The 25,833-nt window shown below is 48.3% G+C and overlaps 1 protein-coding gene across 1 annotated transcript in view; it reads left to right on the top strand.

Moving 5' to 3' along the window:
- Positions 1-25,833, top strand: part of LOC125297184 (neuronal-specific septin-3-like) — a 60,101-nt gene extending 34,268 nt beyond the window's left edge. The window contains 9 exon segments of the mRNA XM_048247368.1: positions 8,053-8,238; positions 11,474-11,602; positions 11,744-11,825; positions 11,914-12,051; positions 15,969-16,086; positions 18,776-18,871; positions 19,172-19,268; positions 23,673-23,724; positions 23,857-25,833. Coding sequence (XP_048103325.1) covers positions 8,053-8,238; positions 11,474-11,602; positions 11,744-11,825; positions 11,914-12,051; positions 15,969-16,086; positions 18,776-18,871; positions 19,172-19,268; positions 23,673-23,724; positions 23,857-24,025 — 1,067 coding nt within the window. The 3' untranslated portion in view covers positions 24,026-25,833.

Raw genomic sequence — 25,833 nt, 5'->3', positions numbered from 1 at the left:
CAGTGATGAATGCGACTCATGCGGTGTCTGTTTTGGGTCGGGGGTCAGGATCAGGATAGAACATCAGTCTGAGAATGGAGGAAGAAAATCCCTAACCAGACGGGAATCTGCTCGGACCGTATCACCCAGGAAAGCCGTGTTAGTTTGTCTGTGTTTGGAAATATTAACACTAAACTGTCACATCTGAATGGGCAAACACAATCTGTATGCAGCAACTCTGTTAGAAGCATGATTTCCTGCTTAGGATGCGAGTTAGCATCACACAAACCACAGACTTGCTGTCTTGAGGCTGTGTCGCTTTTGTCCTTTGTGGTGTATGTTATAGGTCACTGGTTTGTGTTTCAGACATTGTCTGATTTTATTTCATTCAGGATGCAGCTCAATATTAATCTGAGCACCCCTTTATAACCAAAGGGGCTCAACAGCAGGACTACATAGAGCATCACTCTGCAGTCATACTGTTGTATAACATATAACAAGGGCACGGTGGAGCAAACCTCTGCAGCACGCCACATGTGTTCCCATTGTGGTTAACTGTGGCGTGCTTCAGGGAATGCCAACAGCATGCTCTTGGTCTGAATCTGTGTCTGGGTGCACAGATATCCATGTGGTCATGTTTTTGTCTACCATGTGTATTCTAGTGTGTTTTTATCATCTGCTTTAGTAGTAGATTAGAGTCTCTCGGCTTTTCATGGCAGACCAGCAGTGCACGCCAACACGTGTTATTCTGCCCATCACATTGCACATTATTTATTGAAAGCTCTCTAGCTAGACACTACACATCACCAAATGCTGTTTATGCGTAACACTGGTCAAATCACACCTGTCTAGCCTTTAGATGACAGAAATGTCAAAAGGGGCAGAAATCCCCTTCACCTCCAGGAACTTAAACGGTCCTCACCGACAGAAACCTCCTTCTCCATGGGCTTGTGGAACTGTCAATCCGCAGTCAACAAAACCGACTTCATAGCTGGCTATGCCAACCACCTTTCATTGGAACTCCTTGCTCTCACTGAGACTTGGATCAAACCAGAGAACACTGCCACCCCGGCTGCACTCTCCACTAACCTTACACTATCCCACACCCCTCGCCATCTGGACGAGGAGGCGGACGGGCCTGCTGATCTCCAACAAATGGAAATTCACCCCGCTACTGCCTTCAAACAAATATGTCTCATTCGAATTCCATGCCATCACAGTGATCGCCCCAGCAAAACTCTACGTGCTGGTCATCTACCGCCCTCCAGGCCAACTAGGCGACTTTATTGACGAACTTGACACTCTATCCTCCATCCCTGAGCATGACTGTCCGCTTCTTGTTCTCGGGGATATGAACATCCACTTAGATGCCCCAGGCTCAACGGACTTTTGGCCCTTGTCCACTCCCTTTGACCTCGAACTGGTTCAAAGCCCACCGACTCACAAAGCTGGCAAAGAGCTTGACTTGATCTTCACTCGGAACTGCAGCACAGACACCCTCATGGTGACGCCTCTCCATCTTTTCTGACCACTTCTTCATCCAGTTCAACGTCAGCCTGTCAGGAACAGCCTCCGGCGCCTCAGCCGATGGTCACGCGTCCGCCGCAACATCCGAACCTGTCTCCAACGCACTTCTCCTCTGTGGTTGCCTCCGGTCTACCTCCACTCAACACCTTCTCCTCTCTGGAGGTTAATGAAGCCACTGACTCGGCGCTTCTGCTCCACACTGACGTGTCACAGGACGAAGCTGTGCCCTCTTACCACAAGGCCAGCTCGATCCAAACATTCTCATCCATGGCTAAATGATGCCCTCCGATGTAAGCACCAAACTCAGAGCCGCGGAGAGGAAATGGCACAAATCCAAACTAGCTGACGACCTCAAAAACTACCAGACACTCCTGACCTCCTTCTCAGCCAGCATCACTGCTGCTAAGACTGCTTTCTACCATGACAAAATCAACAGCGCTACAGACACTCAAACTTTTCTCAACCTTCAAATCGCTACTCAACCCTCGGGACTGCTGGAACATCTTTTTCAGCATTCACGCCTCTCTCCGAGAGTGAAGTGTCCAGACTCCTGACATGCAGCCGTCCTACCACATGCTCACTGGACCCTATACCTACGAGCCTACTTCAGTCCATCAGCCCGACCATCGCCTCCAGCTATCACACCTGTGATCAATGCCTCGCTAACCTCCGCACACATTTCCAACAGCGTTCAAAGTGGCCCGGTAACACCATTACTTAAGAAAGCTTCTCTCAACCCTGCTCAAGTCGAGAACTACCGCCCTGTCTCACTACTGCCTTTCCTATCCAAAGGCATTGAACGAGCAGTCTCCAAACAGGTCTCTGACTTCCTTTCACAGAACAACCTTCTGGATCCAAATCAGTCTGGGTTCAAAGCTGCCACTCTACCTAAACGCTCTGCTGTCTGTAACAGAAGCCTTAAAGAAGCCAGGGACCGCCGGTCATCAGTACTCATTCTGCTTGACTTATCGGCTGCCTTTGACACGGTTAATCACCGTGATCCTTCTCTCTATACTCGCTGACATGGGAATCTCCGGTTCTGCTCTCCCTGGTTTGAATCCCTACCTCACAGGACGCCGTTTTAGCGATCATGGCTTGGTCAGCTATCCGCACCTCACCATCTCACCACAGGGGTCCCCAGGGCTCAGTGCTGGGCCCCCTCCTCTTTGCTATCTACACCACCTCCTTGGGACAGATTATCCGCTCGCCGACGGCTTCTCATACCACTGCTATGCAGACGACACACAGCTCTATCTGTCCTTTCCACCTGACGACCCCCTGGTTTCAGCACGGATCTCAGATTGCCTTTCAGACATAGCTACATGGATGAAGGCACACCACCTCCAGCTGAACCTCTCAAAGACTGAACTGCTGGTCATCCCAGCTAAACCTACCATACACCACGACATCAACATCAAATTTGACTCCCTGTCTGTTTCACCGACCAGGACTGCAAGAAATCTAGGAGTTGTTCTCGACAACCAACTAAACTTCTCAGATCATGTTGCCTCAGTCGCCCGGTCATGCCGTTTCACTCTCTACAACATACGGGAAAATCAGGACTTACTTGACTCAAGATGCTACCCAACTTCTGGTTCAGGCAATAGTCATCTCAATGACTTCGACTACTGCAATGCCCTCCTGACAGGTCTCCCAGCCTGCGCGAGTGAAACCACTTCAGATGATCCAGAACGCTAGGCGGGCGCCTGGTCTACAAACCAACCCAAAAGGGCACATGTTACCCCGCTGCTCATCCAGCTACACTGGCTACCTATGGCGGCCCAGCATCAAATTCAAGTCTCTAACGCTTGCCTACAAAGTAGTCTCGGTTCTGCTCCCACCTACTTGAATGCCCTCATACAGACTTACACTACCTCCAGATCGCTGGCGCCCTCTGATCTAACGACGCCTAGCTAGCTCTACACGCCACGTGCGGCTCAAGCCAATCCAAACTTTTCTCATCTGTTGTTCCTCGTTGGTGGAACACACTGCCAGTTCCTACAAGGGCAGGGACATCCTTTTCCACTTTCAAAAAACTCCTGAAGACCCAGCTCTTTAGAGAACATCTACTCTCATAGCAACACTTACAACAAGTCTTACTGATCCTAGCACTCACCAGCCGTTTTAAACTGACAAGTAACTGCTAAAACAGCACTCACCGACGACTTATTCTTACTGTACTCCTAACGTTTTTTTTTTAAACTGTCCTAAAATTGTGAGAATTGTTCTAAAACTTACTGTTTACCATGTTGTTAGTCGCTTTGGTTAAAAAGCGTCAGCCAAATGTAATGTAATGTAATGTAATGTAATGTAGATTACATTTTTATTCATTGCAACTTTGGAAGTATTCCATCACTGTTTGGTTAAATTTCAGTCATTAAAAGTTCTGTTAATCAGTCATTTTATATACGCTAACGATATACAGCACATGCTCTGTTTCATTTCATTCTGTTAAATATTACCTGCATTATGTACTTTGCAGACAGATTCAGGTATATATGTAAAACCTCAAAGCCTTTAAGTAGAAACAGGAAGTAAGACTCAGATCTGGCCATGTCGGCCCCTGAAAGGGAACAGAGCACTCTTAGGGGTAGTCTGGTTCCCACTGGGTCTCTCGTCTTGTCCGTATCTGTGAGAATGTGGGCATTCATTCTGTCTCACGTTAGTCATTTCTGCTGCGTGTTTCACACAGTCCCTCTCTTTCACACCCTGTCCCTAATCCCATCCCTGGCAGGTATCAAGTAGCAGATGACGCGCTGCTTCTGTTGGCACTAGTGCCCGCACCAGAAGGGTTGTGGTTGTAAGCAATCCTGAGCAGGGTGGCAGAAGTGCCCATTACTGGATCAGTATCTCAGGCATCAACAATATGCCTATAGACTGGGATTTAAACCCTATACGTCCCACAGCTGAACATGACTGGGTCAATCCTACGTGTTCCGTAGACTGCTAGCATGGCATTCAGTTTGCAGTGCAAAGTAGTGGTGTTTGGATGTAGCGTTGAATAAGGATGGGGAGATTTGGCAGTGGTGTGTTGGCATGAGAGCTCTGTCCTCTAACTAGGTCAACGTGTGGATTTCATATTTGATTGAACACCCAGCCATTAATGTTCGGTTAATCGGAATCGGAAAATAAGGGAGCGCTGAGGTTGGCCGGAGCCGTGAGGAAGGCGGTGAAACGGATCCAGTGACGGTGAGGTTTATTGATTGATTCATTTCAGCTTTAGGAGGTTTAGGAGGGAGTCTCTTCCCCCCCTCATCTCCAGGACGTTTGGGCCAAGGCCGTGCACTGAATCACAGACTTCATCAATCATGGTGGGTCTGGAGGCTGCAGCTTGGTTGGAGGGGAGCTCTGAGCTGGGGCCTGGGAGCCCGGGCCTCTCTGTCTCAAGGCCCTTTTGTGTCTCCCATATCTGCGGGCCAAGCAGAAAATCCCATTCAGCACAAAGGGCCAGGCTCAATTGGCATTTCACATCCAACTCATGGGAACCATTCATCTCTCTATCTCTATCTCTCTCCCTCCCTCTCTCTCTCTCTCTCTCTCTCTCTCTCTCTCTCTCTCTCTCTCTCTCTCTCTCTCTCTCTCTCTCTCTCTCTCTCTCCCTCTGAGAGAGTGTCTGCATGCATACAGTATGCATATATATAAAAAATGTTTACTAGAGTTGCCTGGTCTGTTATTGTGTGTGTGTGTGTATATGAGGCGGCACTGCGGTTTATTAGGAGCCCTGTTCCCAGGATTAAGTGTCGAGAGGACAGAGGAGGACCACAGTCCTCTAGAGAGACGCTTAAGGTTCACAGGCTGTAAAGAGAGCAATGGGTGTAATTACCCTAGGCTTCCCCCCCCCCCCCCACACACACACACACACACACACACACACACACACACACACACAAAAACACACACACATCGCCTTTTATGTGTTTTACACCAGCTGTTTGGTGCTGGGGAGTCTATATCCAACTTTAAGGTGAGTACTTAGTCTTTCACCTGGAGGAGTGCTAGTTTTAGCCATGATGCAGATGGTAAATGGAAGTTTGGTTGTTCAGCAAGACTCTAAGTTTATTAGTGATGCAATGCCAGCCCATGAGTTTAGCTACACAGAACTCTGGGAGAACCAATGCCTCCTTTAAACACAGAACTCTAAAGAAGGCATTGGTTCTCCCAAACGACTGCAGAATGGCTGTAAGGAACGTTCTGTTCAAACACGGACAGGATGGTTTAGGGGCATGTGATTGGAGCTGTGTGCACTGGGCTTGTTTAGGGGCATCTGATTGGAGCTGTGTGCACTGGGCTTGTTTAGGGGCATCTGATTAGAGCTGTGTGCACTGGACTTGTTTTGGGCTGTGTATCTATCAGTCAGTGGCAGGAAATGAGGCCCTGGGTGAAGACCGTAAACATGACTTCCTGTGTGATCGACAAGGGGAGGGAGGGAAGGAAGCAAGAATTTGAGAGAGAAAATTAAAGGTCAAGGTCATTTTATTTATATAGCACATTTTAAACAAATGTTGGGCAAAAGGTTGTGTTTTACAATTAAAAAATAATAGAGGGAAGTTAACAATAATTAAATATCAGATAAAAAGATATAAGACAAGTATCAAAACATTATACAATATTAAATATCTAAAAAATATACCGTAATTTATCAAATAGTTCAGAAAAATGGTAATAAAATAATTCAGATTGATCTCACGGGGACAGAACAACACAATGTTATTGAAAAAAATAAATAACAGGCCCATATTCTAACACAAAGTTCACTATCAAACAATGAGAGGCTTTGATGCATGCACACATACACCACTCGCACGCGCACACACACACACACACACACACATACACTGCAAAGATTTTTACCGTTATCTTGCATATCTATGACTTCCTGTTCATCTTCCTAACGCTGCCTTTCTGTCTGTTGGTCTGAGTGCGTGAGAGAGGTCGTTGTGGGTGGTAGAAAGTGTGCGAGAGAGTTAACCGAAAATGACAGGAAGCGAGATGAGGAGTTGGTTGAACAGCACTTAAATGGAACACCATTCGGTCCGACTTTCCTGGTCCATCCAGCCTGACCAGTCCTGACTGGTCAAAACACCAGCCACTCACTGAGCTCCCCTTGCTCTTGGACCTGTTTGTGTGTTGTGAGTTCTACAGGAAGTGCTGGCAAGGCAGCGCAGATCTACCACTGTTTACTGTTTGCGTGCTCTCATGCACTATCGACTTTGACTCGATAGTGCATGTGCATATTTCTCTGACCTTAACTGATGGTGTGTGTCTGCGCACACCTGTGTGTGGTGCTCTGAATCTTAAGATACAGTATGTAGCCGTTTGGAGAATGCTGAGGCTAGTTTGATGTGATCAAGGAGGACGGCACGAGCGCTTCACAGTTGGATCTGATCCAAGGACAATCTGAGAATCTGTAGCTGCTTTACCGGAGTTTGTTTTCCACTTTTACATACACCTCCCCTACTCCATATCCTCCCCCCACGTGCCCTCTTTGTGTGTGTGTGTGTGTGTGTGTGGTGAAAGAATGAGTGCACTGACGGAAACCACAGTGTTGTTGAGCCCTCTCAGACACACACCAGTGGTGTGTCTGAGCATTTCTTCTGCAACTTTTTGAGAATTCTTTTGTCTTTTTTTGCTCCCACACGCTTCCTTTCTCTCTCACTCTCGCTGGTAAGTGGATCTTCCATTATGTTTTTGGCAAGGCAGCATTGTAACAAAGGGCATCCGCTACACACATTCTCCAAAATGCTTCTCTCTTAATTGCCTAGCACGTGGAGATGTGCCGTCTGATAGACTGTACAAAACAGACAGGCTCTTAGCACAGGCTCTCCTCAGCATTTTCCCCAAAGTTATTGTTCTCTTGCCACTGCAGGATATGGGTGCAGAAGCACGTTAGCCTTATGTGTAATGCAGACTAGGAACGTTTGAATGGAGTGGGCAGCCTGAGACAGCTCCTGGCGCTTACCCAGTGCGAGAGGGGTCTGCTGGATGGAATGCTAGCTGATTGGACCGCAGGGATCCAGGGCCCCTCCAGGTCCAGCTGGCCTCTGGCCCGCCAGAACACTAAAGACAGAGACGGGCTTCTTCAGACTTAATACAGATGTCAGCTGTGGAATTTAATGTGAAATTGATACCGACTTCAATGCGGCATCTCCACTTGCATCAGAAAGAATGTATTCATAAACTGTGCATTTGGATAGGGGGGGTATTGCACACACAGCTGAAAGGCTCTGAATGACCGAGTGTAATATTACTTTGTTTCACCTCACTGTTTGCTTTTTCATGCAGCTAATCTATTTGTCATCTCCAATACATGTGGGGTTCTAATGGGGCTCTCTTCCCCATTTCCTCAACACCTGTCTAGTTCTGCTTTTACATGTGCTCTTTTATATCTCTGTCTACTTAGCTCAGGGAAACTACATCTTGTGGTCACGTCAGTGCACCAGAAACATCTTAAAGTAATTAGTGGTTATTAGTACTGAGGAGTCCCAAGCTAATTTGACTCGTTGGTGTGGCTGAAAGCTGAATGTTCTGTTCTTGTGGTGTCATCAGGGCCAGAGGTCATCACAAGCTTCTACGGGACTATGTCGGACTCAGCAAAGATGCCCCAGCATGCACCTGCTGCACAGGGGGGCAGGCCTGGCACAGACTTCAGCTATGTGGGCATCGATGCCATCCTGGAGCAGATGAGGAGGAAGGCCATGAAGCAGGGCTTTGAGCTCAACATCATGGTTGTCGGTGAGTCTTTTGTGACTTGTGCATGGGACTGTCCAACTCAAGACTCATTCTGATTGGACAGAATGGTATAAAGACACATAAAGAATCACACTTCAAGGTTAATGTAGACATTTTTTGATCAAAGCTATGATGATAAACAAATGACTATTGTATTTTTTTATGCAAGATCCAGATTGTGTGTGTGTCTGTGTGTGTGTCTATGTGTCTGTGTTTCTGTGTGTGTGTGTGTGTTTCTGTGTTTGTGTGTGGGCATGCCCTCAGACAGGAACCTGAAGCGATTCTGAATGGATTAGTGCTCTGCCACAGCAGCCTGAGCCCCTCGGCCTCTGCAGTGAAACCGAGCCGTTCAAATCTAATCAGTGTAGAGCACATTAAATGCCGTTTAACTGGTTCTTGTTTTGGTGTCAGTGGTGAAGTGGGCATTTCTGTATGTAGAGAGAGCTATCTGACCTGGGGCTATATTGTACCAGCACCAGTGTTTATCAGCAATAAAACACACACACACACACACACACACACACACACACACACACACACACACACACACACACACACACACACACACACACACACGTGTGTACACACACACACACACACACGTGTGTACACACACACACACACACGTGTGCGCGCACACACACACACACACACACACACACACACACACACACACACACACACACACACACACACACACACAAAAATATCTGTCTTTCTTTAATAGCAGTGTTACAGACAGAGGGGCTGTAGATTTATTGCCCAGTTGACTTTGTGTGTCTGATATAGACAACATCACCATCTCTGTTTTTCCTGGCACACACAACAGAGCGTGTGCCATCTTGCAGTGGGTTGCACAAATGAACACGTATGTTGCTCAACCAGCCAGAGTACACACTGCGCTTGTAAACCCGTCAGGACCTCAGAGCACCCACTGAATCTATTGCGTTGGCAATAAGGTCTGTTAGTGACGTTTTCAAAGCTGACAGTATGTATTTCCCAAAGCTACTGAGCCGATTGTGCGCTGGAGACACAGATGTCCTGTTTCCACCATGTGGTTGATGTTGAGTGTAACTGCCATGCCTGTTTTTCCTTTCTGGTCATGTCTCTTTTTCCGTCTTCACAGTGGTCGGTTTGGTATGGTGTGCTGACTTTGTGTTTGCTCGTTAGCAGCATATCCTTAATTAGGAAACTCAAAGTCATTTGTGTACCCTGAGGCTTGCAGAGATGAATTGTTAACATCTTCTAGCTTGACTGTTTGTTTATCTTACACCTTCTAAGCACGTCTGTTGTGGCATGCCACTATGGTGTGTGTACTTTTTGTGGTGACGGCCCACAGGGGAGAGAGTCAGACAAAAGAAGATTCAACTTAATGATTTCTGGCAGGATGGATAAACCTACTGTGCGGATACACTTCTTGGAAACCAATTTAGACATATAACTTACACACACACACACACACACACACACACAGCCCTCAGCACCACAGTGGCTACACAACGCATAGTCAGCTGCTGGCACTATGTATTGGTGACGATGGTTGTGGACTGTCGTGCAAGTCCAGTTCAGAAGCAAAGCGCTGGCGAAGGCTAGAGCTTCTGTTGTTCCCCTGGGCCACTGTGACACATTAAAAAGGGCAGTAATGAACTCAAGCTTTATGAGGCACTGCCATTACAGATGTAGAGTGCTGTAAGCACGGGAGGTCGCATGTAAGGCCTTGTGCGGTGCCGGTGGTCTTTGTAGTCCATAGTGTCCGAGTAAGTGGACTCATGACAGCTCGTACCCCATAGTGTCCGAGTGAGTGGACTCATGACAGCTCGTACCCCATAGTGTCCGAGTGAGTGGACTCATGACAGCTCGTACCCCATAGTGTCCGAGTGAGTGGACTCATGACAGCTCGTACCCCATAGTGTCCGAGTGAGTGGTCTTTGTACCCCATTGTTAGTGTCCGAGTGAGTGGTCTCATGACAGCTCACATCTGAAGGGGATCTGATGCATCCGGATGCCTCGGAGATGCTACATCCCACACATCACATCGCCTGTAGATCAGCCTGCTGCGCTGTCACACAAGACTCTTTTTCTTTCTTGACTCCCCTCTCCCCCCTCCCCCTCTCTCTCTCTCTCCCTCCCTCCCTCCCTCCCTCCCTCTCTTCAGTGCTGGTTCGCAGTGCAGATTTGCAGCTCTTGATGGATTTCAAAGCACCGGTGGGAATGAAGTCATCCTGACCACACAATAATGAATGGCTCTCTTCTCCCTCGGGGAGCTCGCGCGCGGAGAGAGCTCGGGACACCTGCAGCCTCCCGACATCTCGGTCTGAGTAGCAGAGCGAGCGCATTCACTCGGCGTAGCGTTTCGCTCTCAGCACACTCGTGTTGTTTCGAGTGAATAGGGGCCGCTGAAAAACAATTCATCCAATTCATAGTGTTTTTCTGCGGCGCAAGGGAAGAGAAATGTGGAGCTCTGGTGCTCGGGCGAGGACCCCAGTGTGAGCACTTTCTGAAGTGCTCGTTCATTTAATGTATGGTGTCCGTCGTTAGCCACGGTTAGCCTGGCTGCTAAACGAGCTGGCCGGTGTCCAGCTGCCCTTTGTTGGAGGGCCGGTGATGGATGTCAGCGGGGAGGTGAACCGTGTGGCTCTCCGCTCCTCTCCCACCGGGAGCAACACTGAGGTCTTTCATGGCTGGCGCCTGGTGCTCTGTTATTGTGTGTGTGTGGGTGTGTGTGTGTGGATGTGTGGCTTGCCCATCTGTGAGTGGGTTACAAGCGGGGCTGACCCTTGCCTGACCCTGCCCTCTCGTGCTTGATAAGTACACATGCTGAAAGCCAACAGTGGTTTTGATGTGGTGTGTGTGTGTGTGTGTGTGTGTGTGTGTGTGTGTGTGTGTGTGTGTGTGTGTGTATAGGGCTACTGTCTGTAGAGCTATTGTGCTCCTCTTAGGTACATGGCACTACTGCAGAAGTACGGGTGTCTGTGTGTCTGTGTCCGTGTATGTGTCTGTGTGTGTGTGTGTGTGTGTGTCCGTGTATGTGTCTGTGTGTCTGTGTATGTGTCTGTGTGCCTGTGTCTCTGTGTGTGTGTTCGCGCGCTGTACGCTTGGCTGTCTGTGGTTGATGGTATTGGTCAGTGTGGAGTCGTGGACACACACTTTTTGTGCTGTGTGCAGCCTCCTCCCAGTCTCTGATGGGTTTGCCGTTTCTATTTCTGTGTCTGAACTAATTCCCTCCGTCCCTGAGCAGGACAGAGTGGTCTGGGCAAGTCCACCCTGATGAACACCCTGTTCAAGTCCAAAGTCAGCCGCAAATCAGTGCTGACCACAGAGGAGGAGAGGATCCCAAAGACCATTGAGATCAAGTCCATCAGTCACGGTATGCTACAGAGCTTCTTTAAAGATTAAGACCGCTGACCACTGAAAATGCAGAGTTATGCAGGGCACTATGTCTGCTAACATACAGTAGCTAAGAAGGTCTGTCTGCTGACCCAATCTGTTCTGTTGACTTTTAATGTAGACATTGAAGAGAAGGGTGTGAGGATGAAACTTACGGTAATCGACACTCCGGGCTTTGGGGACCAGATCAACAATGAGAACTGGTTAGTGTAGTCTTCTGCACCAGCCATGCCATTCATTTCCATTTGTCAGTGCTTGTTGTTGAACTCCATTTCCCATGTGCCCCCACAGCTGGCAGCCCATCATGAAGTTCATCAATGACCAGTACGAGCAGTATCTGCAGGAGGAGATCAACATCAACCGGAAGAAGCGCATCCCTGACTCCAGAGTGCACTGCTGCATATACTTCATCCCACCCACAGGGCACTGGTGAGACACACACACACACACACACACACACACACACACACACAAACACAAATACATAGATAACGTCTGTGCTTCGTCACAGAATTGCCAGGCCACAGTCCTAGGCCATGGTCATTCTATCCCCGTACAGGCATTTCTCCTCTTCGATGTCAATGTTCCATAAAGGCCATACCTGAGGAGAGGTCATCTGGCCGTTAGTTCACTCTCACACCTCAGGCAGGGGGCAGCTGGACTCTCCGTGTGTGTGTGTGTGTGTGTGTGTGTGTGTGTGTGGCTGTCCTCCACCTGGCCTGTCGTCCGTAACACTGCGCAGTGACCGTTGATATCACATGAAAAACTGAGGGAGACTCTGGGTGCTCAGATGCCACGATGGTTTAAGTGATAACGTTTGGGCCTGCTGGCCTCTCACTCTGTTTTTCATATCACGAATCCAGTGACCAGCACCTCACAAAGTTCCTACTGTAGAGTCCGTGTGCGGTGGCCATATTCAACACAAAGACCTTTTCTATCGTAGTCACACAGTGGCAAGGAAGAGGGGGGAACCGTAACGTGACCAAACGGTTCTAACATTTTGAGAAGCTGAAGAACACTTTGCTTGTTGAGAAGCTGAAGAACACTTTGCTTGTTGAGAAGCTGAAGAACACTTTGCTTGTTGAGAGATGAAGATGGTGGCTGAATAATATGGTGTGAAATGGTGCCTTGCGTTTGCCTCAGGGCTAAGAAGACAGGCTTTCATCTGTGTCTTTTGAGCACAGCTGGATGCCGTGCGTATGTGTGTGTGTGTGTGTGTGTGTGTGTGTGTGTGTGTGTGTGTGTGTGTGTGTGTGTGTGCGTGTGTGTGTGTGCATGTGTGCAAAGTTGAGCAGGTTGTTTCTTTCAGGACCTGTATTACACTGTTCTTCCGCACCTTTCTCAGCCTCTCACACACACAGCCAACACACACAAACATACTCCTGAACATATGGCCATAACAAGCTCCATGACCTCAGAGTGTGTGTGTGTGTGTGTGTGTGTTTGATTAGGTTAGAAATCCTTCTCCATGAGTAAGTCTCTTTGTGTGAGAGCTGCGTGTGTGTGTGTGTCACTGGATATGGCCCCCTATATTTTCTACCTCCTGCCACAGCTGTTGCCTGACAAAAGTGTGTGTGTGTGTGAGAGAGAGAGAGCGAGAGAGAGACTTTACTGCTGTGCGACAGCTGTGTGGCCGGTCTTAAGTCACTTTAAGTTCAGCTAGGGCACAGCGCACCTCTGCTTCTTTCCTGCTTCCATTCCATCCATTCATCTACCTATCATTCCATTTATCAATTCATCCCTCCATCCCTTCCTCCTTCCCCTGCTCCCCCTGCTGCCTGCCTCTGCTCTCCCTCTGGGACCTGACATGTCAAACACAGCTCTGAGATGGAAACAGGATGTTTCACTCTGATACTATCGAGGGCAGATTGAAAAAGGAAAATAAAATAGAGCGATTCATGCATAAAGTCTGGTGCTAACACAGACGCTTCTCACATCAATCATTCATAAAGGTGCCATTCCACAGACCTGACTCACTGCCACTGAGTGACTAGCACTGCTCGCCTGGCCTTTGAAATCAGGATTTGACAAACAAGCAGAATGTTCTGCTCAGACTCCTCCCAACTCCCTTGTAGTCCAAAACACCCCCCTCCCCCTTTTTGTACTGCGGTAGGAGGAACCTGGCTCTCCGCTCGCAGAACGTTCTGGAACAACGGCTACAAAACCAAAGAGTGCCATTATTCTTTTCCTCTTTCCGATTTCAGTTTGCTTCATGAAAGGTTTGGGGGCCTGTTACCAATTAGCGTGACGCCATGCCAAAGCCGTGTTTCTGCCTCTCTCGCTCTGGAGCCCCATTTCCTTGATGAGGACATCTCTTATAAAAAATGATTAAGCTGACCTGAATATTAAGTAACCCAGTAAGCCTGGCCTGCCATGTAACATGGGGGATGTGTGTTTTCATAGCCGTTGGCCCAAGGGTTTTCCTGTGCATCAACCCATCAGAACCTATCATTACCAACCTCTGTGTCAGCATTTGGGCCTAGCGCCTTGCTATAAACTAGAAGTGGGTTGAAAACGATCTCACAAATGCACGGGTAGAGTAGCTTCGCTCGAGCTTTTGGAACAATCTGTCGGCATTAATGACCTGGGGAAGTCTAAGTGACCACCTCCCACTTGGGTGTCCTTGTGAGCCGAGCTCCGTGGCGTGTCTGCAGTTCAACAGCTGCAATGGTCATTAGTCCCATTGGGCACGTCTCTGGGTGGCTTTAGGGTGACGGATGAAATGACCGAAGCATCTGCCACGCTGAGTGGCCGAGTGGTCTCTCTCGCTCTCCCACTTGTTTATCACCACCATGCCAGTGGATTCTTCTGTCCGAGTTCACATCGTGGGGTTGGGATGACACGGCAGCTGAACTCCGCCGCCTCAGTCACGCGGTCATCCACACACCATGCTGAGACAGTCTCCTGTGATGTGGGTTGCCACGGACCTCCATCACACCTCCGTTAGCTTCACTGCTCTGCTCATTAACCTTGTGTGTCATTATATGTAGCTTATACACACACGCGCACACACACACACACACACACACACACAAGCGTATGTGTGGCAGAGGGCATGAGGCGTGTGTGTGTGCTTGTATGTTCACATGTGTTGTGCGGTGATGGCACATGTGTTTGGCGTGGCGCTGAGCTTGTGCAGCTGAGGACACTCTGCCCCCGCATGCAGCTCACCCCCCCCCCCGGGCTCGTGTGACCTCCAACGACTCCAGAATGGGCCCCGGGCCCTTGGAAACCCCCGCCTGCATTGGCATGTGATGCGTGGCATTGTGTGTACATGTGTATGTGTGTCTCTGTGTGTGTGTGTGTGAATGTGAATGTGTGAGAGATAAATAAAGAGAGAGGGGGCATTGTGTTATATATGTGTGTGTGTGTGCATGTGTGTGTGTGTGTGTGCATGTGTGTGAGAAAGAGAGCTTTGTGTTATGTGTGCGTGTGTTTCTGCATGCTTGCTGCGTGCGTGTTCCTTTATTTGTTATCTGCCTGCGTGCAAATGTGTGAAGAAACTCTTGGTTTATGTGCATCTGTGCATGTTTAACACATCGTTGTGGAGGAAATAGCAGTGTTTGGTTAAGGGCAGAGGCAACTCAGGCCTGGCGCTCGCGAGTGAGCATATTGGTGCAGCAGCAGCAGCAGCTCTTCACGCTGACGCATGACCTCACCAGAGTAATTGGAGGGGGGGGAACGGGAGGAAAATAAGAGCACTTACCAGCGGCCCTTCCAGGAGAAAGCACTCGGACTGACTGACTGCAGACAGCAGCACGAGTGAGCCGCTGACACAACAGATGGAGAGCGGCCATGTTTGTAAAACACAGCGAGGGCTTCCATTGCCTTAACAGTGATGTGGTGCCACACACACACACACACACACACATGCACATGCACGAAGGAAGGAGTCATCCAAAAAAGCATAATTATCAAGTTAATCTCCCCAAAATTAGGCCGTGAGCAAGTCCTCTGCATTTGTTCCACTTTAAAGTGGGAGTATTGCGGTGTGCGTTTACGAGCTCGCTGGTGCACATGAGCAAACCTCCCACTGGGGTGACCTGCAGCTGCGTGACCAGATCTGCTCTAGTTTGTCTGACCTTTTTTAATGGCCAACAACACCACAATCCGCTGATAAACAACCACCCAGAGCGGCATGCTGGGGCACGACACTGGGCTCTGCTGCCCTCTAGTGTTTGAGTCGGTCATCACACAAAGCCTTCGAGGTATTTTCAGTCCCGTCGCCTCCCAAACTCCAGTGGCCTTGTTTTGGAGAGAGAAAATGCTGACAAAAATAACTGCACTGCTACTGATTTGGCTCCCTTTTGTGTGACTCTCGTTTCTTGTTGTTTTTTTTTTCCCAGCCTAAGACCCATTGACGTGGAGTTCATGAGGCACCTCAGCAAAGTGGTCAACATCGTCCCCGTCATCGCGAAAGCAGACACGCTGACCTTAGAGGAGAGGGACTACTTCAAACAGAAGGTGAGCAGCCATCACCTCCCTCTAAATGGCAGACGGCGTTCTCATTTTTTCCAGCTGCTCCAGAAGCCTTTTCCGTGGGAATGAACGTGCGCAGTTCCCACGGGCCCCTTTCCCAAACCCACTCCCCTTGATTTAGTCTCCTACTCATGTCCTGTTCTCTCTCTTCACTGCTCTGTCTAATAAAGGCTAAAAAAAAGTTAAAAAAAAAGTCAATTTGAAAAGCCTTCCCAAAAATGTTTTCACCTCTTTTGCAATTGTGTTCGGCGCAGCCTGTTGGCCTGCTCCTGCAGTTTGTGCAGAATAGTTCCGCTGCCTTCGTTAAGCTTTGAGGAAAAGCGTCCCCGCCTTCCGTGCAGCCCAGGAAACCCCGCCCCCTCGGCAAAGCGAGCCCCCGCCGTGCAAGCGAGGGAAAACGCCCCCCCGTTCAGTGAGGAAAGCGCGCCCCGCCCCAAGCGAAAAAGCGCCCCGCCCGTCGTGTAAACAGGGCAGGGCAGCGAGTGCAGGCATGTTTTCCTTTCGGCTCCCGAGCTGGCGGCCACTTCACAGGCTGGCAGGAGATGTTTACAGGGCACGGGGGGCAGGAGATGTTTACAGGGCACGGGGGGCAGGAGATGTTTACAGGGCACGGGGGGCAGGATCGCTCCGGTAGGTAAGACCGGCCGGCCGTGAACTCCAAACAAAAGGGCCAGACATCTGGAGGTGCTGTTGTCGGAGGCCCGCGCTCTGCCTTCAGATGCACTCCACCCCTTTCAAACGGAGCTGCTAAGTAGCTTGTAATTGAATTGAAATGGGAGGCAAAAAAAAAGGGGTGATGTTTTTAACAGGCTAATTGGCTTCGGTACCAGATGCTAGTGATTTAGCGCCTCTTCTCTCAAAGTGTGGTTTATGTGCCAGGGAGGAGAGCCTTATATAAGGCCTGATGAAATAACAGGAGGTGGATTTTGGGAGGAATGAGGCTAGACGCCGTGGTGGGCCGGGGGAGAGCACAGGTCCAGCGGGCCACAGGGCACCAATCCCCTTCCCAGCTTCTGCTTCTGGGGCACTAGTGCATTGACATGAGGCTTTAGTGTCCTCAAACACCGACATCACTGTTTTGATTGGATGACCCTCCCCCCACCACCACCCCCACACTGTGGCCCGCGTGTGTGTGTGTGTGTGTGTGTGTGTGTGTGTGTGTGTGTGTGTGTGTGTGTGTGTGTGTGTGTGTGTGTGTGTGTGTGTTGTGTGTGAGAGTGCAGGGGAACTGACAAGTATGTCCCACATTCTGGCATCCTGAGGAAGCCCGCTGGGCGCCTTGGCTACCGTTTCCTCCGTGTTCCTCGCTGGCCGGGGCCAATGAGCACAAACGCCGAGCAGCGGGAGAGTCTCAGGCCCGGCGGGCTCGCTGCTGGCTGTTTGGCTTGGATCCGCGGGGCAGAAGTGACCCTGGCATGGGGGATTCTCTCTCTCTCTCTCTCTCTCTCTCTCTCTCTCTCTCTCTCTCTCTCTCTCTCTCTCTCTCTCTCTCTCTCTCTCTCATGCCTCCTCAGCTCCCCAAGCCCTGCAGCAGACAGACATGAGAAAGGAGCAGCAGCAGAGCGCTCTCTGAGTCAAGGTCACATCAATGTCACGGTGGGGTAGCTCCTTCTGCTTTCCTCACTGCTCCGCTGAGCCAACGTGAGCCTGAATGCTTTCCTCTCAGTTTATTTGCCTTGATTCAAGGCCTCCAGAAGTATACACAGTGGTTTAAAAAAAGAAATAAAAGCGGTCTTTATTGTGGGGAGGAATGGCCAGCCGTAGCCGAGGCTTGGCCATTCATTTAGCGCTCGGCGCTGGCAGAGATCTCCCTCTGTCCTTGCTCTGGCCGTCGCTGTGGAGGCGTGTGAGTGGAGAAGGAGAGGCTGTTCAAAGCCCCTACAGCTGCAAGGTTCCGCGGCATGGATGATGACCGTTCCAGTGATGGCTAGGGAGTCAGTGCCATACATGTGTTTTGAGTATTGTTTGAAGAGTGTGTTGCTTGTCATGAGGGCCAAAGTCCTTTCGATTCACGGTCTGTTTATTGAATTAAGGTCTCCAGAGCTGTTTGTAGGCTTTTACCCTGTTCATTTCACTGTCACAGGAAATGATCTGTTGGGAAAGCCTGTAGGCGTTTTTGTTGTGTTCAAAACGAGGGCCTCTCATGCTTGCTGCGTGGAGTGCACTTATTTTAGCATCCCTGAATCAGTCGGGGAAAAAACACTAATCTACGGGAAAGGGAGCAGGACATTTCTCTGGGACGCAGCCAATCTGCTGCGCTTTGTACATTTGGGTTTGTTTTGAGAAAGTGGTAAGTAACCTTGAGACTGACACTGACCTCCAGAGACATTGTTATCACTGCTGTCATCCCCTGCTGCAAGGGACCACCATCATACGCCCTCAGAGAGTCTGTCTTCGTCCATCCTTTTTCCACGAGTTGCTGTCCTCAGCCAGTCGGGCGTGTTTGTCTTAAGGGCTGGACCCTTCTCTCCCACACCTTCCCGATTCCTGTGGCGTGCGTGTGTGCGTGTCCCCCCGCACATGGACAGGCATCTGAGGAAATGGTGGTCTTGGAGGTCAGCCATGTTCAGTTGCGGTTGCTTTTCCCCCGGCTGCCATATACATGAGTGAGATGGACCTCTGTTTGAGATTAGCTTCTGATAACAAAGGCGATTTGGCACTCTCCTGTGCGCAGATCAGAGAAGACCTGAGTGCCAACGGGATTGATGTCTACCCCCAGAAGGAGTTTGACGAGGACGCCGAGGACAGGATGATCAACGAGAAGATCAGAGTGAGCACACACACACACACATCCCCTGAGTTGGAACACGTTCAAAATATACTGCAGTTGGAGTATACTAGAAAATATGTCAAATGAATCATGTGGTACTGTAAGCTGCCAAATGAATCATTAGTAATATAAATAATGTGACTACATACAATGTTGAACAAGATAAACAATGAACCATATGTATTGGATTGATTTTTGTTTATTTTTTATAAAAAGCTTAAAACTAGCATGGTTTTATGTGCACAATATACTTGGTTATAATGCCTCTGTATGTGTGCTCTGTGTATATGGGTCTATCAGGAGATGATCCCGTTTGCTGTGGTGGGGAGTGACCAGGAGTACCAGGTCAACGGGAAGAAGCTTCTAGGAAGGAAAACAAAGTGGGGGACCATAGAAGGTAACCCTGCACACACACACACACACACACACACACACACACACACACACACACACACACACACACAGAGATTGATACAAAGAGAAGTCAAAGTCAAAGATTTAGAGATTTGGCAGTGTTTAGGGTAAAGGATCTGATAGGCAGTTGCCAGCACACATTTCAAAATGTCTGGCTGATTTAGACCCACGTGGCCTGCTGCATCCAGAGCCCTCTCTACCTCCACAGCCTCTTCTTTACTGCATCCAGAGCCCTCTCTACCTCCACAGCCTCCTCTTTACTGCATCCAGAGGGGTTTAGGGCTTCAGATGAACCCAGGAGGCTCACACTGCAGTCCAACCGCATGACATCATGGAGAAATGAAGAGTTGCAGACAGGCAGAGATACAGAGAGAGAGAGACAGAGAGAGGGGGCCTCTCTCCCTCTCCTCTCCCTCTCTCTCTCTCTCTCTCTCTCTCTCTCTCTCTCTCTCTCTGTCTCTCTCTCTCTCTGTCTCCCCCCCCCCTCACTGTCTCTCTCTCTCTCTCTCTCTCTCTCTCTCTCTCTCTCTCTCTCTCTCTGTCTCTCCCCCCTCACTGTCTCTCTCTCTCTCCTCTTTACTGCATCCAGAGCCCTCTCTACCTCCACAGCCTCCTCTTTACTGCATCCAGAGCCCTCTCTACCTCCACAGCCTCCTCTTTACTGCATCCAGAGCCCTCTCTACCTCCACAGCCTCCTCTTTTTACTGCATCCAGAGCAGAGCCCTCTCTACCTCCACAGCCTCCTCTTTACTGCATCCAGAGCCCTCTCTACCTCCACAGCCTCCTCTTTACTGCATCCAGAGCCCTCTCTACCTCCACAGCCTCCTCTTTACTGCATCCAGAGCCCTCTCTACCTCCACAGCCTCCTCTTTACTGCATCCAGAGCCCTCTCTACCTCCACAGCCTCCTCTTTACTGCATCCAGAGCCCTCTCTACCTCCACAGCCTCCTCTTTACTGCATCCAGAGCCCTCTCTACCTCCACAGCCTCCTCTTTACTGCATCCAGAGCCCTCTCTACCTCCACAGCCTCCTCTTTACTGCATCCAGAGCCCTCTCTACCTCCACAGCCTCCTCTTTACTGCATCCAGAGCCCTCTCTACCTCCACAGCCTCCTCTTTACTGCATCCAGAGCCCTCTCTACCTCCACAGCCTCCTCTTTACTGCATCCAGAGCCCTCTCTACCTCCACAGCCTCCTCTTTACTGCATCCAGAGCCCTCTCTACCTCCACAGCCTCCTCTTTACTGCATCCAGAGCCCTCTCTACCTCCACAGCCTCCTCTTTACTGCATCCAGAGCCCTCTCTACCTCCACAGCCTCCTCTTTACTGCATCCAGAGCCCTCTCTACCTCCACAGCCTCCTCTTTACTGCATCCAGAGCCCTCTCTACCTCCACAGCCTCCTCTTTACTGCATCCAGAGCCCTCTCTACCTCCACAGCCTCCTCTTTACTGCATCCAGAGCCCTCTCTACCTCCACAGCCTCCTCTTTACTGCATCCAGAGCCCTCTCTACCTCCACAGCCTCCTCTTTACTGCATCCAGAGCCCTCTCTACCTCCACAGCCTCCTCTTTACTGCATCCAGAGCCCTCTCTACCTCCACAGCCTCCTCTTTACTGCATCCAGAGCCCTCTCTACCTCCACAGCCTCCTCTTTACTGCATCCAGAGCCCTCTCTACCTCCACAGCCTCCTCTTTACTGCATCCAGAGCCCTCTCTACCCAAACAATGTAAGAGGCCTATGCTGACTGCATCAGTGCTCAAATTATTCTAAAAGTTTATCAATTATTCGTTAATAACTAACTAACTTCTATTCAAGTCATATTTCTGGGACTTTCTGGGATAGTTATTTCTATTTTTTATTCACACGCTCAAATGTTCATACAGAGTTCAAAGTTCTCATCAGGTGAGTGAAAGTTAGAATGGTGGTCATTTCAGATGTGTTTGCCATCACTTCATAAAACTCTCATAGTTTGATAACTTTAAATTATTTGTAGGATTGTTCTCAACTTGAGTCTTTTTATTAGTATTATTTCATTTGAGCTACATTTTACACTGATATGGCATGGTGGCAACATAAACACAGCTAGCAATGGTATTAAATTGCAGTAGCCTATGATAAAATGTAATGGAATATTCAACTAAGGTAGACTGCTGTTGTTCACAGCACTAAGCTATTTATGGTTGATGGAGTCTCTGGCCCTCTCTTAGAGCCAGGCATAGTGAGCTGGCCCTCGGAAGAAAAAGTTTGGGGACCACTGGCTTAGAGTGTCCCACCGTCTTAATAACACTGCACTGTGGACTCCAATGTGTGCTTTAAGCCCCTGTAGTAGGATGACATCATCTTTTGTGTGTGTGTGTGTGTGTGTGCTGCCGTGCTACTCTCACACTTCCCTGAAGCAACCCCCCTTCCCTCCCTCCCTCCCCCACCGCTCCCAAGAATTGTAGAACGTTCCAGGCACAATTGGTTAGCGTGTGGAATGTGCCGTGCGGTGAAATAGCCCTGATCAAACACGAGTCTGCAGCCACATTTCACCGAGGAGTGCAGCGTAGTGCAGAGCTCTGCGTGAATCTCCACAAACAGCCAAGCGGCTTGGAAAGGCCCCATTAGCAAAGAGACCCATTTAGAGACGCGGGGGGTGCGAAATAGAAGCGCTGGTGGGAAGGGGAGAGGAGGCAGCACAGGAAACAATGCTGCTATTCCTGTGCACATAGTAGAGTGTGGGACTCAGTAGGTGGGAGCGCACTGCTGTGCACGTCGCCGGCAAGCGCCACGATAAATTTGGAAGAGCGGCCAGTGAAGGAGAGCGGCTGTGGGCCTCGCGTTCCCAGGCGGAGTTCTGCTCCGCTCCACTCCGCTGTCCTCTCCTCCCTCCCAGCCATTTCCCTCCATCTCTCCCTTCTCTTTTCTTTCATCTCTCTCTTTCTCTTTCTCTCTTTCTCTCTCTCTCTCTCTGAACGTTGCCGTGTGATCTGAGGCACGCTGCTCCCCACTGCGGCCGCCGCCATGACTCATCTTGGCTGACAGGAAACCAGCAAGCCAATCATTAGAGAAAGGAGATAGGAAAACATTCTCATCTCTCTTTTTTTCTTTCTTTCTTTCTCTTTTTTTCGTTTTTCTCTCTCTCTCTCTCACTCTCACTGTCTCTCTCTCTCTCTCTCTCTCTCTCTCTGCTCTAATGTGGATGTTTCGAACACGCGCTAGCTAGTTCATTAAACGGACGTGAATGATGTATGAGATGTACATTATTAAAGCCATTATTGACACATGTATATGCCACCCTTGTTTTTGCTGTGTCCAATTGAAAATCCATTATAGGATCCACCTTTCATGATGCTACCAGACGGTTTATTGTGTGTGTGTGTGTTTGTGTTTGTGAGAGAGAGAGAGTACTGATATGCATAGTGTTGTTATTCTGTCATCAGCTGAGCCAGTGCATAGTGCTGGATGAGTTCAAGCAGCCCTGCTAATCAGCGTGTGTGTGTGTGTGTGCCTCCACTTGGTGGGCCTCCATGGCACCCTCAGCTCCCCCTCACAGCGCTCAAATAGAATTTAATTTCCTGTGCCGGAATTTCAAAGCGTCTGCTCGCCGCAGTCACATAAAGAGCGCTGCTCTTCTCATTTGTGAACCTGACATAATCTATAATTCATACACGTTCCCCCACTTTTAGCCTCCCGCAAAATTGTCATGGAGAATTTGTTAAGCTTTCAGCCTTCTTTATAAGAGGTTTTTTAATATATTATGTGACTTGAAGTGGCTGTTGTAATCCTAGGGTAAAGGAACTGCTTGCTCGCTGCAGCCGTCAAGATAGGTTCTGTCATCCTGGACTTGCGTGCTACTACATTTCCCTCTTGTGGTCATGAGGAGAATCACGGTGTTTTTAACTGTTCAGTCAGGTTTCCATCAGCATTGTGATGTTCACTAAGTGGTTGGATTACACAAGAAGATGCATTTCAACTAAATGTCGAGCAGCTCTTGCGCTAACTGTCGTTCGACTTTTCATGCTTAGTTTAGTTTCTGTGATATCACTCTGGGCTTGGCACCTCTCTCCATTCACTCAAGCTGTGTGTACATTTTCATCTGGTTAAAAGTCAGCTTTCCTTGATCATTCTCATTGGCTTGTTGGCAAGAGCATTTGGCCTCATTGACATGGCAAGAGTGTCCATCTCTCCCCACTGACCCAAGTTCACATTTCCATCTTTTTAAAAGAATATTTTCTTTGACATTATACCCATTGACTTGCTGGCCAGAAGGGTTGGCTTCAGCTTCTGCCAAATGCACTTAAAAAGGGTCCTTTATTGGCATATTTATGGATTTAAGTCAGGTTCAAAATGTGAATGTCATTTCCTTGCCATAGTGCCTAACTGAGATTATTTTTGTTCTTTTTACAGTTGAGAATATTGCGCACTGCGAGTTTGCCTACTTGCGTGATCTGCTAATCAGGTAATTGGCTCATTTCCCTGAGTAACTCGTTAATGTTTTTGGTTGGTTTAGATTTTTTGCATAGTGTTCATTATCTCATAATTGGCACTTGGTGCTCTTTTTGTTTACTACATTTTGTTTATTTTTATCCAGGACCCACATGCAGAACTTAAAGGACATCACCAGCAGCATCCATTATGAGATGTACCGGGTTCGTCGGCTCAACGAAAACAACACACAACCCAACGGTCAACCCAATGGTCAGCCTGCCCTGCAGGCCAATGGTGTCCTGGGTCCTGAGGTGCTGTCCCACGAGATGTAGACATCCGTCTGTTAGCCTGTCCACCTATCCCGAAAACCTGACGAAGCCCTCTTCTGGCCAACTGTCCACTGTCTCAGCCAGATCTCCCACACATCCCCTAACAATGCACTCCAAGGAGGCTGTGGACTCCCCATACAAAACAGTCATGTTCTTCCACAATTAAAAAACGTCATTTAATCATATCTTAAGTGTTTCAATCAGAAGTATTCTTTTTGGGGCCTCGTTATCTGTTCCTCGTATGTGTGCCATTTCATTTTCCTCCAGAAGTTAAGAGCAAACCCCTTGGTCCCTTACTTTATCTTGTATAATAAATATGTGTCTCAGTCTCTGGACCTTTGTCTTATTTCCATCCATGTCCATTATGGCCGAAGCCCTGATGGAAGTTTGTACATGGGAGTGCCAACCACTTACACATGTAGTGTTACCAGTGCCACTCTTATTGTCCGTCCGTCATTGCCAATTTAATGTTTACAAACACAGAGTGATTAAGAAGTGATATGATATCAGTCTGACAGCTGAGAGAAAATTAACTGTTATTGAGAGGTTAAAAGAGTAAAGTGCAACTGTGGCAAGGTTATTGCTAGAGTACAACCATGTGTTCCAGACATGTATATCCTGTACCAAACAGTATATATAAATACAGCATATAATATATATTCCCAAAAATATAAACCTCACAGTTTGCACGTGATTCTTTTTTCTTTTTTTTTTTTATAAAGTAGGATCTGAGTCTGTAGTTGTTCAGTGCTGTGCTGTGTGGCAGTGTGTGGTCTAGTGTTTGCAGAAACAGACTCCTCTGCTCTGTCCGTTACAGATGAGTGTGGAGCCGCCACGACCCCCCTTTTTTTTCTGTTGTGGTTTCCTCTGCCCATGATACCCATCCCTCTATGTTGTGTTTGCATTGTTGTTACTGATCTTGTTATTATTGATGTGTAGGTTGTTTTTGAGAACTGTGGGCATAATACATATTGGACTATTAATTCCCCTTTGCCTACTGTACTCCATGTAAACCAAATAAATGTGCTTTTTGTTCTTAAGAGAAACAGGTATATAGAATTGATTTATGATTAAATAAATATTTATACGTCATTGTATTAGATTCAAATGTATGCCCACATTTGTTGGTGGCATCCCTTAAAAAATCCCTCTCACACACACAAACCAAAGCCGACGCATACTGTACATGTGGTATACATGCACACATCCCATCATACAGTACTAGTTAGAGTTTGTGGGTGTTGCTATCTTTTTGTACCTCGCCTCGTGCTGTTCCATTATTTATGTCTGACAGTAGCACCCCTGGCTTGATCTGCAGCTCATGTGTTATTGAATTCATTTTTATGTAAACATAGAAAACAGAGCCTTTAATCTCCTAGATGCATGGGGTAAAGCACACAGACATGCTCACAACCAGGCAGACAGAACAGCGACTTGAAAATGAAATGACACCACCACACATTTCACTCATGTCACTCAAAACAAGTTAGTCCTTTTTTCTGAATGAGGTTTAAGTATGTTAAAAATCCTGTGTTAATTTCACACATTGTCATGTCAAACCTGTAGGCTAGCCTATGCTATTATAGCCTTTAGAGAATCCCTGTTTACGCTTTTAAAGTTGTCATTGAATGCTATCACATCATCAACATAAAGTCATATTTTGAAGGTAAAAGAACATATGTCTCCTGTTTAATGTTGTATAGTCTACATATTGTGATATTTGTTCTGACATACAGTAATACAATATATCTTTGATATGTTATTATACAAAGAAATAAAGATGGCTATTTTATTGTTATTTTAACTTTGCA

Source organism: Alosa alosa, chromosome 7, assembly GCF_017589495.1.
Source record: "Alosa alosa isolate M-15738 ecotype Scorff River chromosome 7, AALO_Geno_1.1, whole genome shotgun sequence".
NCBI classification, from domain to species: domain Eukaryota; kingdom Metazoa; phylum Chordata; class Actinopteri; order Clupeiformes; family Clupeidae; genus Alosa; species Alosa alosa.
The sequence above is the reverse complement of the archived record's forward strand: the minus strand, read 5'-3'. Positions and strand labels throughout refer to the sequence as shown.